The sequence below is a fragment of the Alligator sinensis genome, unplaced genomic scaffold, assembly GCF_000455745.1.
Source record: "Alligator sinensis unplaced genomic scaffold, ASM45574v1 scaffold250_1, whole genome shotgun sequence".
Taxonomy (NCBI): Eukaryota; Metazoa; Chordata; order Crocodylia; family Alligatoridae; genus Alligator; species Alligator sinensis.
In genome coordinates this window covers 735,202-750,096 of record NW_005841888.1, presented here as the reverse complement: position 1 = coordinate 750,096, position 14,895 = coordinate 735,202, and the positions used below count along the sequence as shown (strand labels likewise).

The window sequence follows — 14,895 nt, the reverse complement described above, 5'->3', positions numbered from 1 at the left end:
TTTATACTTTTTAGTTTTTCTACTGTGCTTTACCTCCCCACTCTAGAAAGTCCTTTTTAATTTTTTTAAAACATGCCTCATCAGGCTCCCCTCAATTCCTAGGTCCCACGAGTACCTACTCGCAACAATTTCCATTTGAAGGCCATGGAAATTCTACAAGAGCCTGACAAGGTTCCTTGGGTAAATCCAATATCTTTTATTAGACCAACTCAAATAGTTGGAAAAATTAATCTTAGCAAGCTTTCGGGTACAAACCCCCTTCGTCAGGCTGAGGAAGCATCTGCAGTAGTAAAGACCATCTGCAGATGCTTCCTCAGCCTGATGAAGGAGGTTTGTGTCTGAAAGCTTGCTAAGACAAATTTTTCCAACTATTTGAGTTGGTCTAATAAAAGATATTGGATTTACCCAAAGAACCTTGTCTGCCTATGTCCTTAGACGAGGGGTTGTCAACTGTGGTACTTGAAATGATCCCAGGGGGTACGTGTGGGTAGGCGGGCGGGGATGGTGTGCCACTGCCAACCAGGAGCAGCACCGGGGCGGGGGCGAGGGGCAGCCACGCCCCTCTGTGGGGTGGGGAAGCTCACACACCGTGGCCACTGCTGCCACCCACCAGCCCAGTGATCTTCCCTGCCCCACAGAGGGGCACTGCTGCCCTCACCCCAGCCTGGTGAGCTTACCGGCCCTGCTCCTGGGAGGTGGTGGTGCCTCCTTCTCCCCACTTTCCATGTCCAGCCACCAGGGATACTTTGATTTTAAAAAGGTTGAAAACCCCTGCCTTAGATCAATACGGCTACAACCTACACCCCTGAAACAAGAGCCTGAGGCATTCTTCTGCACCTTAGAAAAACCTGAGCAACAGAGGCATCAGTGCTATGAGCAGACTGATGCAGCAGTTAAGATTCAGATTACTTTTTGTAAGCTTTCTATATGACCAGAAGGGCTAGAAAAAAAAATTAAACAAAAGCTAAAATTCTACAGAAGTGGATAGCAGTTGCCAGGGAGAGTTTTTGATTCACTCTGGGCAGTTAGATTAAGTGCACACCATTATTATAGAATTTGCAGGAATGATTTATTTGTATCCAATTTAGCTTGCTTTCTCCATTTTTCTTAAAATAGGATGGTGAATGGTATGCTGTTACAAACAGTGTCTTCCCACTTCCCCCCCATACTTGTTTTCAAGTACGCTTTTATAGTATGCACTTGTTATTTTAGTTATGTAGCTATGGGAACATATGTTGCTCATTCCAGTCATCAGGAATGTGTCTTTCTTTGCAGTAAATTAGGACATTTTCTTAGCACTATCAGGAATTTGGGGGATTTATATAAATTATTGCAGTAATCTAATCAGAGCGCTGGGACTTCACAGTATTGCAAGTCTGGGTCCTCTCAATTCCTTTAGGATTTCAACAAATACATCAAAGTAAAACTGAATTTTACTGGCTATGACTTGTGTGGGTGGACCTTTTCTGAATGAATATATAAGTACCCTCTGCAAGCATGCTTATTAGTCTGAGACTAGAGTTTCTACTTGCCTGAAGAGTGACTGTAAAAGCTTCCAGCATAAAGCAACCATAGGCCATTCCACATACTGTATCATATTTGTCTGAATCCGTACACAGTCTGGGGCCTCAGCTGCTGCCATGTTCTCTCAACTCCAGCTCTGGCTCCTTAATTCCCACTGCCTGGCTGCACAGAACAGTGGAGGATGTCTGGTATAATCCATTTGCCCGTCTACATGAGGAGAGCAAGGGGCAGCTGCAGGCAGGTCCTGACAGGGCAAGGGAGTAAAACTAAATGTCACACGTCTGGCTGCAGTGGACTGTCATATCCCTCTGCAGAAGTGCTCATTTCCCCAGTATTTTCACAGCCATGGAATCATGGGGATCCAATTGATAGTTCACCACTCTCAGAACTGCCTCATTTCAAGCTCCCTACAGACATCATTGCAGTGGCTTGCTCTTTGTTTATGTGTAAGGCTCTAGGGTTAGATGGAAAAATATGAACGCTCAGGTTATAAAGCCTGACTGCATTGGGGGTAAGAGTGATAGTTTCATAGATGTTAGGGTCAGAAGGGACCTATTAGATCATCGAGTTCGACCCCCTGCCCTGGGCAGGAATGAGTGCTGGGGTCAGATGTCCCCAGCCAGGTGTCTGTCCAATCTCCTTTTAAACACCTCCAAGAATGGGGACAGCACTACCTCCCTTGGAAGTGTATTCCATATTTTGGCAACCCTCACTGTAAAGAATTTTCTCCTGATGTCCAATCTGAATTTGCTCTCTTTCAGTTTGTGTTCATTATTTCTAGTTACAGTGACAAGTGTCCTGGTAAACATTGTATCCCCTATTTCTTGCTGCCCCCCCCATGAGTTTGTAGGTGGCCACGAGATCACCTCTCAGCCTCCTCTTGCGGAGGCTGAAAAGGTTCAGGTCTCCCAGTCAGTCCACATAGGGTTTTTTCTGTAGGCCTTTAACCAGATGAGTGGCCCTCTTCTTAACCCTCTCCAGGCCATCCACATCCCTCCTGAAGTGCGGCGCCCAAAACTGGACGCAGTACTCCAGCTGTGGCCTCACCAATGCTGCATAGAGGGAAGTATCACCTCCCTAGACCTGTTCATGATGCACCTACTTATGCAAGAAAGGGTGCGGTTAGCTTTACTTCTTCCTCCCCTTCTTGAAAATAGGGACCACAGTGGCCCTTTTCCAATCCTCTGGGGCCTATCCTGGGTGCCACGAGTGCTCAGGCAGTTGTGCCAGCGGTTCCGCTATGACCCTAGCTAATTCCCTATGTACCGTAGGATGAAGATCATTAGGGCCTGTTGACTTAAATACAGTCAGCCGCTCCAGCTGCCCTTTTACTAGGTCAGCACAAACAGTTGGTGGGTTGGTATCTATCCTGGGCTTACCGAAAGTCCCAGTGGGATGCATATTTTGTATTTGAGTCCAGGACCACGGATGCAAAGAAATCATTTAGAAGTTCTGCTTTGGCTGTCCTGTCTGTTACCAGTTGCCCTAGTTCATCCTGAAGGGGCCCTAAGTTATCTTGCACCTTCTTTTTGCTTCCTACGTACTTAAAGAATGACTTTTTGTTATCCTTAACTTTTGCTGCCAGCCTAAGCTCCATTTCTGCTTTGGCTTTCCTCACTGTTTCCCTGCAAGCTCGAGCCAAGCAGGTATGTTCCTCCTTGGTGGCAGCCCCCTGCTTCCACAGCCTGTAGGCCTCTTTTTTCCCCTCCAGGCTCTCCTGGATTTCCCTGCTCCACCAAGAGGGTTTCTTTGCTTTTTTGCCCCCTTTTATGTGTACTGGGATGGTCCTTTTCTGTGCCTGCAGGATTAGTCCTTTGAGAAATGCCCACCCTTCCTGGACTCCCATCTCTCCAAGGCTTTTACCAGTCAGTCCCTCCCTAACTAATCTCCTGAGCTTGTTGAAGTTGGCCTTCCTGAAGTCTAGCACTTCTGCCCTGCTAGTTATTTTCCCCACCTTTCTCCAGATTGTGAACCCTATCAATAGGTGGTCACTATCCTCTAGGTTACCCTGCACCTGCAGATCTCTCACCAAGTTGTCCCCTGTGGCCAGTATCAAGTCTAGTAAGGCATTTCCCCTAGTGAGAATGCATACCTCCTGCAGTAGGTGAAGGTCCTGTAAGGAGGTTAGAAACTTTCGTGCCCATTTTTCCCAGCAGATGTCTGGGAAGTTAATGTCACCCATGATGACATTGAGTGTGCTGCCTCTGAGAGCTGTCTCGAGGCCTCAGCTACCAAGTCCCTTTAACCCCGACCCCCCTGTAACCTGACCCATAGTATCTCAGTTTGCCCTTCTTCCTGGCCCAATTTAACTACAGAAGATGTATATTGCTCCTTAACATAGAGAGCAACGCTTCCTTCCTTTTTTCCCCACTCTGTCCTGTCTGTACAGCCTGTAGCCCTCAGTGTCCACTGCCCAGTCGTGGGTAGGATCCCACCAAGTCCTGTTAGCCCAACCAGGTTGAATTCTTTATTTGCATGGTCATGGCAGATTCAACAGTTGCAGAATACATGGGACACAACCAGTAATACTTAGAGAGAGAGGTGGGCTGTCACTCAGAGTACCATCTAATGACTGGGTTTCTTGAATCAAGATGAAGCACCTTCAGGCAATGCCTCTTATTAAAAACACTTAAAAACTGGCACTTACTTTATCTTTGATGCTCATATATGTTTGTTATTTAAAATTAAAGAATATAGCTGCTGATCAGGCTGTAAAACTGTTTTTGCTTCTTTTGGCCAGCCAAGCTATTAGTAACATTGTTCACAACATAGGGAGCCAAATTTAGGACCCCACAATGGGAAGTAACACAGACCTAACTTATCTGGCTCCCACAAAGCCTGTGGGGTTTACTGTTCATGAGTCCTATTGGACCGTGCACCTGATTACAGAGCTCATCTTAGTGAAACTCTACAGACCTTCATATGCTGGGATTAATCGCACTTTAGTTCAAAGTAATTTGCTTGGACAGCCATCTGCAAGTTTCTCTCCCAGCTTGCCTGCAGTAGACACACAAAACAACTCTGCTTTGCAGCAATATTTGTTATTTCCTACTAAATAAAGAAATTCTGACCCACGAAGGGAAAGGAAGACTAAAGTCAAAGAAAAGCTTCTTTATGTAGTGCAAAGTGTACCCTTAGGGAGACTTCTGATATCATAAAGCCTAGAAACACATAAAGAGGAGGGAGCAAAAGCTAAAAGGCTGATTTTACAAGGACAAGACAATATAATTTGAAAACGGATGTTCTAAATTCACCAGCTTCTTTCTTAAGGAAGAAAATAATTGTTGCAAGAAAAAAAGTCTTTGATTAACAAGGTTAGACTAGTATGGTATACTGCTTAGGATGGTGGCATATTTTGTACTTTACAGAAATCAGTGGTATTTATTTCAATTTAATTCCTTTTCCTTTATCTTTTTCAGATGGAACAGATAAAACGGGCAAATAAACTATTTACTAATGACTGTATATTTCTGAGGAAAACCTTGAATATTCCAGTTATATCAGAGAAGCCGTTACTGTTTAATGGACTCAATTCACTGGAATCTCCTGAAAATGAAACTATTGACAGTTCCCCTTCATGTGATGAAGGACCAGTGACAGTTCAGGAAGACAGTAGTTCTTCTCCCAGTCCTCAAGAATCTGACAGTCGGCCTGCTGCACCTGAAGAACTGTCTGCCAAAGATTTTCTACAGAGACTGGACTTGCAGATTAAGCTGTCCAAACAGGCAGCCAGGAAACTAAAAGAAGATGATATCAGGTAAACACTACTCTAAAACACCAAGCATCTTAAATTTCAGACTAAAAGTTCTCTCTTTAAATCTGAGTTCTGAATCAGTTTTTGTAGTATGTGGTTAACAGCTCTAATAAATCTACAGATGACAGATTAGATTAACTATAGCAGAAGTATCAAAGATATGGTCTGTGGACTGGATCTGGCACATAGAGCCTTATCATCTAGCCCCCAGTGGGTCTCAAGTGGACACACAGGCAGCATGCAGAATGCACCAGCTGGCCCCGTGCAGCATATGTGGTGCCCAGTCAAGCTGCTCTGGGAGTGCACTGCACTGTACCCAGTACCTGTTCCAGCACACATCTGCTCTGTGCAGGAGCATTCTGGAACACCAAGAGCAGACATCACATGCAACATGGCCCTGGGTTGGGCTGTGTACAGTGCAGTCCCAGAGTGACTTGTCTGGGACCATGCTGCACACGGTGTCCACTTTGGCTGCTCCAGGATGTGCACTGAATCTGGCATGGAGTAGATGCATGCTAGAGTGGGTGCCACATTCAGTGAGGTACTAGAACAGTCCATCTGGGACATGCACCACGTGCAGGACCCAGTTCAGCTGCTCCATGACAGGTGCTGGGTCTGGCATGCAGGGTCAATCTGTTGGCCCAAGTGTATCTCACAGACCAGCCTCATGCCATTCATCTGACCCATGGAGGCAGCTGAGTTATGATACCCCTGATATGTAGCATCCACATCAGTAAGAATATTGTAAGAACCTGTAAAGAAAATGGTTGGAAATGAACAGTGTATGAATTGGACAGGCACTAATATCATCCAGGCATTGCTATGTTGTTCAAGAGCTGGATTTCTGATTTAGATGTTCATCTATATAAGCCCTGATTAAGTGAAGTACTGCAAAGACCATGTGCAAGATGAAGGTTTATAATGAGACATTACCTGCATTCCCAAGCAAAAATCTGCAATTAGGCTACCAGTACTATAAAGATACAGTATGTCCCATTTTGCACAGGTTTTCCTTTCACTGAAGCAATTCTTTCCTTTCCCTTGGTAGCATTCCTAACACATGCATGTTGACCTCATTAGGAAAAATGTGTTAACACTTGTTTTAGTGAAGGCCAGGTCCTTGTGACTTCACCTCATCTCTTATCAATCCCCTTCAACAGGGATTAGCTCTTGCAGGGATTTTCCAGAGTGCTGGCCTCAAGTGCACCAAGGGTGGCATTTCCACTGTTCCTGCTCAGTGACGTATGGACCAACTTCCTGTCTCTCCAGAGAATTAAATATAAAAGTCTATTCACATTAATATTTTATTGTAGTCAGATTCAAGGTATTATTTTAATGCATGTCTATGCAATCTTAGTTCAGGAACCCCATGTAGTAATGATTACAGATGACAGTATCTGGTAAGTAGAATATTTATGGGAGGGCATTTGGCAATTCAGTTCTTGGATAAACATGTCATATCAAGAGTCAACTTCATCCTCCTTGTCACTCAGTAAACTTAAATATGCATTCTCAGGGTAACTTTCACATGGAAAGTTGTGGATGCTCTGAGTTTAGCATCTCATCCAAGGAAGCACATTTGTTTATAAGGTTTACTTTCTGAAATGATAATGTAAAAGCAAGTTCTATCCTGACTTCTCTGATATGGTTCTATACTTGACTGCTTGACTTGGGTTGTGTGTTGATGCTGCATTTCCCCCTGAAACTGGTTTTATAAAAGTTGCTCTTGGATCCAGACAGACTTGAATCACTCAAAGTAAAGAGCTTTCCTTCCCACTGCCCCACCACTCACTTTATTTAAATACAGAATTAAAAAGGGAATGTAAGTTTCTCCTTCCTTCCCCAAAAAACAAAAATGCATCTAATGCTTGCAGAGCTTCCTCACAAAGCAACTGCCAGGAAACCAAGTGGTGATGGGGAAACACCTTCAGAAAGTAAAAGCAGCATTGGATACCTAACAAGCAAACACTATAGTTTAACAAACCATTTAAAATGTATTTCTTTGTTAGAATTCTGATGTCTCCAACTTCTCTTCTGTCAGCAGTTGACAGAACTTTAAATCATTGCAGAGTAGTTACGAATTTCTCAAGGAGTTGGACCTTATGCCATGAAATCCAAATGTGTAATTCACTTCCATTTCCACACTTCAGAATGCGGGAGTCACAGCTTTGTTCTAGTATTCTGTTTTGGTTTACCTATTTATACAGGCATTCAGATTTAAGATTCAGATTTCCATCTTCCCTCCCATGCTTGGGAAATTTAGTTCTGGATTCTTGTCCATTTCGTGGATTGTTTCCATCTGAAGCCATCAATGAACTTGCATCATCCTTAACACTGAGAATACTGTGTGCAGGGCACCACTCTAACAGCTGCTGCTGCTGATTCTCATGATAAGCCTGGCAGAAAGGTAACATTAGTATATGAGTAGGTGTTGTTGACTTGGCAATTAAGCTGGGTTGACCGAGACCATAGGTCCTCTACAAACTTTTAACTTATTTTAAAAGATCTTTTGCAAAATTAGATTTTAATGTGTAGGAGGGAATTCATTTTGGGACCTTGACAAGATCCATACAGAAAAAGCTGATGTGGTCAGAGCGACTCCATAAAAATGGCACCATTACTACTGCTCATATCCGCTTCCTGTCTCTCGAATCATAGCTTGGAAAACACATTTTTATTACTGCATTTTCTCTGTAGTGATTATAGCTGTAGAAGAGTAAACTGTGTTCTCTGTGCATCATTAACAAAATTACCATTCTAAATCTGATATGCAGATTTTATTGGTTGTGATGCTGTTACACAAAGAGCACAGCTTGAGCCTGCACAGAAACAGGTTTGCATTTATAATCTATGGGAAAAAAGCAAAAGAGACAGAGTTCCATATTTTTTTCTTACTCTAATGGGCAACACTATAGAGTTATGTGCAAGATTTTATTTTTCTACAACTTTCATTGATACATGAGAACGCAGTATTAAAGCACCATCCACAACAGAGAAAAAACAAGCTCTCTGTGCATCTACATGTGCAATTAATGTGAAACAAACTCTGGAGCACTTTGAGCCAGGGTTAACTTATCTCAGCACAGTGTCTACATATGTGCCCGGTACAGCAGCAGTTTGAGCTGATGCAGAGCAGGGCCCTGGCTGGATGAGCTGCCTGGGCACTTATGTCCTTGGTCACTGTCTATACATATGTGTTTCGGCACAGTAAAGTACTCCACCATAAGATAGTACTGTCCTCAACGGGTGCACGCATAGGCGGTGTAATCTAGACCTCTGTCAGTGTTATAAATGACACAGACACACACGGCTCTATATGTAATGTATAAATGCAATGCAAGTGCAATGTGTGTGTGTATACGTGTAATCTAGACCTCTGTCAATGTTATAGATACGACGTGTGTGGGTAGACACATACACAGTACTGCTTGAAGAAAATCTAATATTTTTACTGAAAGCACTTACGAAGGACTTTAATATGTTGTCATGCTGATGCAAGTAACTTTTTTGAATTTATTGGAGTTACCTAGCACTTATACCAGTGTGATTGAGTTCAGGTTTGGATGCTCTCTTTGCCTGTATGTAGAGAGAGTGCGTGTACATACGCATCTAGAATACGCTATCCCAAGTCTGTCTTTATGGCTGTGTACTGTTATAATTACGTAACTTTTTCTCACTGATCAAGTGCTAGCTTTTCAGATTCCATTATGTTTACTTTGGTGCTGCTTGCCTTTTCACATGCCCCAAACAATTCTTCTGGCTTCCTGCATATCTCAGTACCCAGATTAAGATTGCCATCTCTCAAACCCTGCATTTATTCTTACCTCATTTTCTCTAGCATCTCTCTCCTGTGTCTTTCTACATCATCTTGCTGTTGTTCAAGGAGCCTGCTTTTTGGCAGTGTCTGACATCTGGCAAAGTCTCCCTGTTTTCTCCCATTTCATTAGCCCTCTCTCAAGCCACAACTGAAAACAGCTAATCCCATTGTAGATCTTGTCATGTTCCAATTCGTTTGCTATGCTTTTTCTCCTTCTCTAATTATATTCAGTTCTGTGAAGGAATTTAGTTCGTATGAAAGATTCTACTTTAATAGATGCACTATTGTATCATCCAACTGTACCCACTGTGCTACGGGATATTGGTTTCTTGTTACATGTTGCTATGCTATGGTCACAGCAAATTCTTGTAGGAGGGTTAAAAAAAATGAACCAAATAGAAATGCTGTGTTTTCAGGCTACCCTGGCTGCCCCCATGCTTTCCATCTGCAATGGTCTTGGCGCACAGCTGAAGTTGTGCAAGCTTATGGGATTTGCGCTGGCATGGGAACGTACCAAATGTCATTTTGGAGAGACAGAAGCAAAACGGTAATATATTGTCACCCCTTGATCAAGGGTGTAGAAGGGTCTCCCATCTGAGGAGGAGGATACCAGTAGCAGAGGATTGACTCAAATTCTAAACACTCCGTCATCGATCAATCTCTCTGCAATCATGGCTTGCAGGCAGTGGGGCATGGCAGCATGTGGTAAGTTGCTCATTTAATAGTCCTTCTCTTAAGGATTTTTTTTTTATTTGCTGTGTAAAGCACACATGTTGGGGAGTTTCATATCCTGTTACTCATATTAAGCCTGTTCAGTCAGCAGAGGCTCCCAGTTTAAAGGCACTGCAGAGTCAGTCCTAATGTAAGCGGAATAAACTTAGTAAGTGGATTGAGTTTTTAAAATATGTCCATATCTGCTACCAATGCAGCCATTTCCCTTTTGCGGAAAGAAAATAGAAGTGCGGGGAGGTGGTGGGAAGATAAAGGACTCTTTTGAATGAGACACTAAACCTTAAACCCAAAGGTTCTATTTGCGTAGCACAAATGTTAAAGTTTAAGCAAAACTCTTCATCACTGCTGCTGTTGTTGCACAACATTTGGGTACAGCCCTCCTTCCAGACGCAAGGGTACTCAATTCTGTTGTTTGCAAGCTGTTTATAAAGTATTCTGTGTTCCTTCAAATGTGGAGGCTAGGGTAAAATTTGAGTGACGTAGTTTGCCCTTGGGTTAGGGAACAAGTCAAATCTTTCAAAGATTTTCTTTAGGTCGCAGTTTGGAATGACAATGACTTTGAACCAAGCCACTGTAAGAATACTTGACTGCATACATAAGCAGACCCCATAGTGCTGGCTAATTGCCAGCATGCAACATCAGGAACAGAACTGTAAACTTCTTCTGCTGAATTGTCTAGTACTAAGTATAATCAAAAGGAGAGCAGATGAGGCCTTGAAAGTATAGTTTTTGACATCCAAGATAAAAATTGCTAATGAATTTGTGTTTAATTTACAGTGCTCACTTACCATTGCCAGCCATCAGCAAAGAGAGAAATGTAGAGAAAACTATGAACTGAAGAAGCCTTTGGAGCTGCAGTGCTTGTTCCAAGATCCCAAGAGCTATTAACTCAAGAGCTTAGATTAATGCTCTTTTGACAGCTCAGTGTTGATAAAAGTGTTGATAAAAGTAGGGTTAAATGTCAACTGTTCATTGTTGCATGTGCTGTTCCTGTTATGTAAGCAATCGGTTTTTAGTGAGTGAAACAGATGAGTGCGAGTACAGAGACTTGAAGAGTACTGAATTTCTGTACCTGTAATTTCCTGGACTGAGAACTGCAGCTGTGAAGGGGGGGCCCCGGGGTAGCACTGTAATGAGTTGTAATGCCTTCTTTCAATTCCCTTTGCCTGAAGGGGGAAGTAGAAGAGTGACCAGTCATTTTGTTATGTGAGCCTCTTTAAAAAGAAAATGTGAAATAACCTTAGCATCAAAACCCTGTTTGATCGCTAAATAAAACTGCGGTAAACACTTATATATACTAACACGTTAAATGTTTACATGGGGTACTTCCCCCCTGCCCTCCAAATAGTTAGTATATGCAAAATGTTTTTTTTTTCACTACAGGGGGAAAGTAACTCACATCTTAAGGTAGCTGTCATCTTTACAGCCAAATTACAATTCTAAAAGCCTGTGCTTGAGATTTCCTGATATGTGATTGAATGTAGAGAAGAAGCTAATTAGCACATGGGTCCTCAGTAGACAGTGCTAATAAGCAGTGCAAAACTCATACTGAAAAGCTGCCTGCATACAACATTTTTACAAAACCTTTGTTTGTAATTGATGCATCAAATCTTTCTTGGACGGACTAAAACAAGTATTTTAAGCTCTTTTGTAGCACAAGCAAAAGGAACAGCTGTGCTTAGATTCAAGTCTAGTAACACTGTCACTATCTTCCTTATGTTCTTACTGTGTAAAATAAAAATTACTTTAAAGCTTGGCAACAAACCAACCTTGATATCTGGTACCAGTCCATTGTCTTCTATATTGACAGGTACTACAGAGATTAGAACACACTTGTATGTACAACAGAAGTACAGATCCTAAATAATTAGTGGATGTGGAGAAAAAAGTCTGTTGGACTAAAGGATTTCTATTTTGCATTTGAGTATCCAACCTTCAAAAAACATGAGCAGTTCTGCTCACTCAAATCCGAATGTAATTTCTTCTTTTCAGTTCTCTTATCAACCCTTCCAAGATACTGTGGCCAACCAAGACTTGTGGAACTTGCGGCTGTAGACAATTTTAATTTCTTGGAACCCTTTAAGTTTCTGTCATGGTGGAAATTTGGAGGGCCCCCTTGCAGCATGGAGCAGGGCTCAAAGAGATTCAGCTCAAAACCAGACTCAGCCAGATTGCTATAGGGATAACACCAGGATCCTTTTTTTTATATATATATATATATATACACACACACACACACACACACACACACACACATTTAAAGAAGGACCAATTAGGTAGAAAAACAATAGCTTTTAGCCATGATGCTCAAACTTCCAGCTCCATTCACAGATATGGTCCGGCATGGCCCCACACACCAGATCTGGTTATGGGGTGCAACGACTTTGTGCATGGTGCTTTGTCATCTAATTTGCAGCCCAGAAGTTAAGCAGTGGGGTGTGGTGGTATTGGCTCTGGAAGCTGAGGCAATTAGTGATGGCACTAAATCCATGGCTTCAGAAATTTGGTGGTAGGGGGAGCCCTGCAGGCTGAAGGTTAAGCACTGCTGGCTTATAGGCTTCCAAGAGAGAGGAAGACCTACCGTGCAGAATAGACACTGAATTAAGAAACTACTTTCACTCTAGTTGGAGCACAACAGAGCCTAGAGAACTATTTGAAGATATGCTGGCATTGGTTATATCTCCTTATTTTGAGGTCAGTTCAGGGCTGCTTAATTTAGGTCAGAACTTAAGGACAGTTTATGATGAGAAGTTAGCTCAGATGATAGGTCAGACATTCAAAACAAAACAAACCACCCCTAGAATTACTGGATCAGTTTGGTTCCAGCAGCCTGCCTGAAGATCCTCTATGATATTCAGCTATAATGAATATCATTTCTTGTGATGGAGACATGACACCATTTCAGTCCATTCTGTAAGTGCATCCACACAATACATTCAGAAGCTTTTAGCTTTTGATAGCAGAGCAATTAATGTTACTGCAAATACACAGCAAAAAATACCTATTACTAAAATGTTTTCTGGGGTGTTAGGCTTAAAATATTAGCCTCATTGCAACTCAGACTAAATTTTGCATGGAGGCATCCTGAAAGAATGAAGTATGCAATAGAGCTGTGCAAAACAGCTGTGTTTCAATTCAGTTTCAGATTTGGCTGTTTTAGAGGACCGTGATTAGTTTTGGCCTGCAAGGGAAGCTTCACAGAGCCCTACCCAACTGGGTGGGGCTTGGGGCCCCAGTGGGGAGCAGGATGGGACCATGGGTGGCTCATCTGGGGGAGGGCTGCTGCTGTCCGTGCAGACAAGGAGACCCCCACACGGATCTCTGATCCCTGTCACGCCAGGCAGCGCAAAATGACATGGGACTGCACGGGGCGGGCAGCAATGGCAAAGAGACCCTGGCATGGATCTCTGCTTCCTACAGAGCCAAGTTGTGCGGCAGAGACCAGCACCGCCCTGCTGCGTGACCTAGCTCTGCAGGGAGCAGAGATCTGTACTGGGCTCTCCTTGCCGCCACTGCCCTCCCTGTGCAGCCCTGGATCTCTGCTCCCTTTGGAGTCAGGTCATGTGGCAGGGACCAGCACTGCACTGCGGTGTCACCTGGCTCCGCAGGGAGCAGAGATCTGCGCCAGGGTTTCCTCACCACTGCTGCCCTCCCCGTGCAGCCCTGGGGCAGTAGTGACAAGAAGACCCCCAGCTTGGATCTCTGCTTCCTGCAGAACTGAATTGTGCAGCAGGGTGGCAGCAAACAGCTGTTTTCCTGCAAGCCTGGCTCCAAAACTCCAAAATTTTCCGAAATGTTTTGGATGCCTTGTTTCATTTTGGAGATGTTTCTGAGCCTTCCATTTGTATTCAGTGTTTAGGGCGCTGAAATGGCCCGAAACACCTCCAAAATGAAACGGCTGCTGAAATTTTGCACAGCCCTAGTATGCAATACCTTACTTCTGCCTTACTGGAATGGGCAACAGACAGAATTCAGTCCTAGTGCCCTTCAGTTGCAGTGCCTGGCTCACCCTGTGGCACTTCTCTGCCACAAGTTAATTGTGAAAATGGGAGTCTGATTAGCTCAATACCTCATACTGTTGCACATGCAAGCTATTATCCAATAACAGCGAGGGCAAGGAGTGTGCTACCTCATGTCTGCATCCTCTTTCTTAAGGCCCAGCTCTGTTTGCTTAGCTGCTTGGCCTTTAAGCAAGGCCAGATCACAGTGTGGGTCTATCTTTTCAAAAGTGCAAGAATTATGGCTACACCCAGCTCCCATAGTTCATGGAGGTACCTGATTGTTCCAGTTTCCTTCCTAGAATGGTTCTGGAGATGTAAAGGCTATTTCATGTTTCTTGTGGCAGCCTTAGTGGAATTTGTCTACATTTTAGTATTGGCACCTACCACTGGTTTTGTCCCAACTAACATACTATCTACACAGAAACCTCCAAAGCAAGTTCATGCTTGCTTGTACAGCTGCTAGTATGGCTTTTAGCTTGGGCTTAAATCAGCCTAAGTTTGTAGGAAGGATATGGGCAAATCATATATATTGTTGCCCTGTGGGGTCAGAACCAGTGGACTACAGAGAAGCTGGCTGAGGAACTGAGGCTTGGGTTTACTTAAGGTAGACTGGGGCTGGAAACTGAGGCAGATAGCTGAGATGTTGGGGGGGGGGGGGGCAGATAAGTGGTGGCAAGAAGGACACAGCCAGGAAAGAAACTGAGGCAGAAACCTGGTTGCTCATGGGAAAAGGAAAAGGCAGTGTGGATAAGATGGTGGCAAAGAAACGGGGTTTGGAGGCAGAGAGGAGCTCAGGACAGGTGTTGGAGGTGGCAATGAGCCAGAAGCAGGAGAGGGAGAAATGAGACAGAAGTTAGAGGGGCGAGGAGCAGAGATTGGAGCAGGGCCAAACCATAGTAAAGCAAAACCCAACTTAGGGGTCCAAATAAGTTTTATTAAACAGACAACACACTACACAGCCCCATGAAGTTATTGGTGTGTACACACACACACACACACACACACACACACACACACACACACACACACACACACACACACACACACACACACACAGACACACACAA

General features: G+C 43.6%; 1 protein-coding gene across 5 annotated transcripts in view; it reads left to right on the top strand.

Annotated features, from left to right (window-relative positions):
* Window positions 1-14,895, top strand: part of LYSMD2 (LysM domain containing 2) — a 46,222-nt gene that overhangs the window by 7,903 nt on the left and 23,424 nt on the right. For 3 of the 5 annotated variants that reach the window (XR_003092654.1, XM_014517054.2, XM_006017936.3), the window contains exon 2: window positions 4,944-5,281. Coding sequence is in view for 3 of the 5 variants with exons in the window: in XM_014517054.2 (XP_014372540.1) it covers window positions 4,944-5,281 (338 nt within the window). In the remaining 2 variants the exon portion in view is untranslated. Of the gene's footprint in view, window positions 1-4,943; window positions 5,282-9,511; window positions 9,801-10,604; window positions 11,656-14,895 lie in introns of those variants that run through there. The other 2 variants (XR_003092653.1, XM_006017938.3) reach the window with 2 other exon arrangements.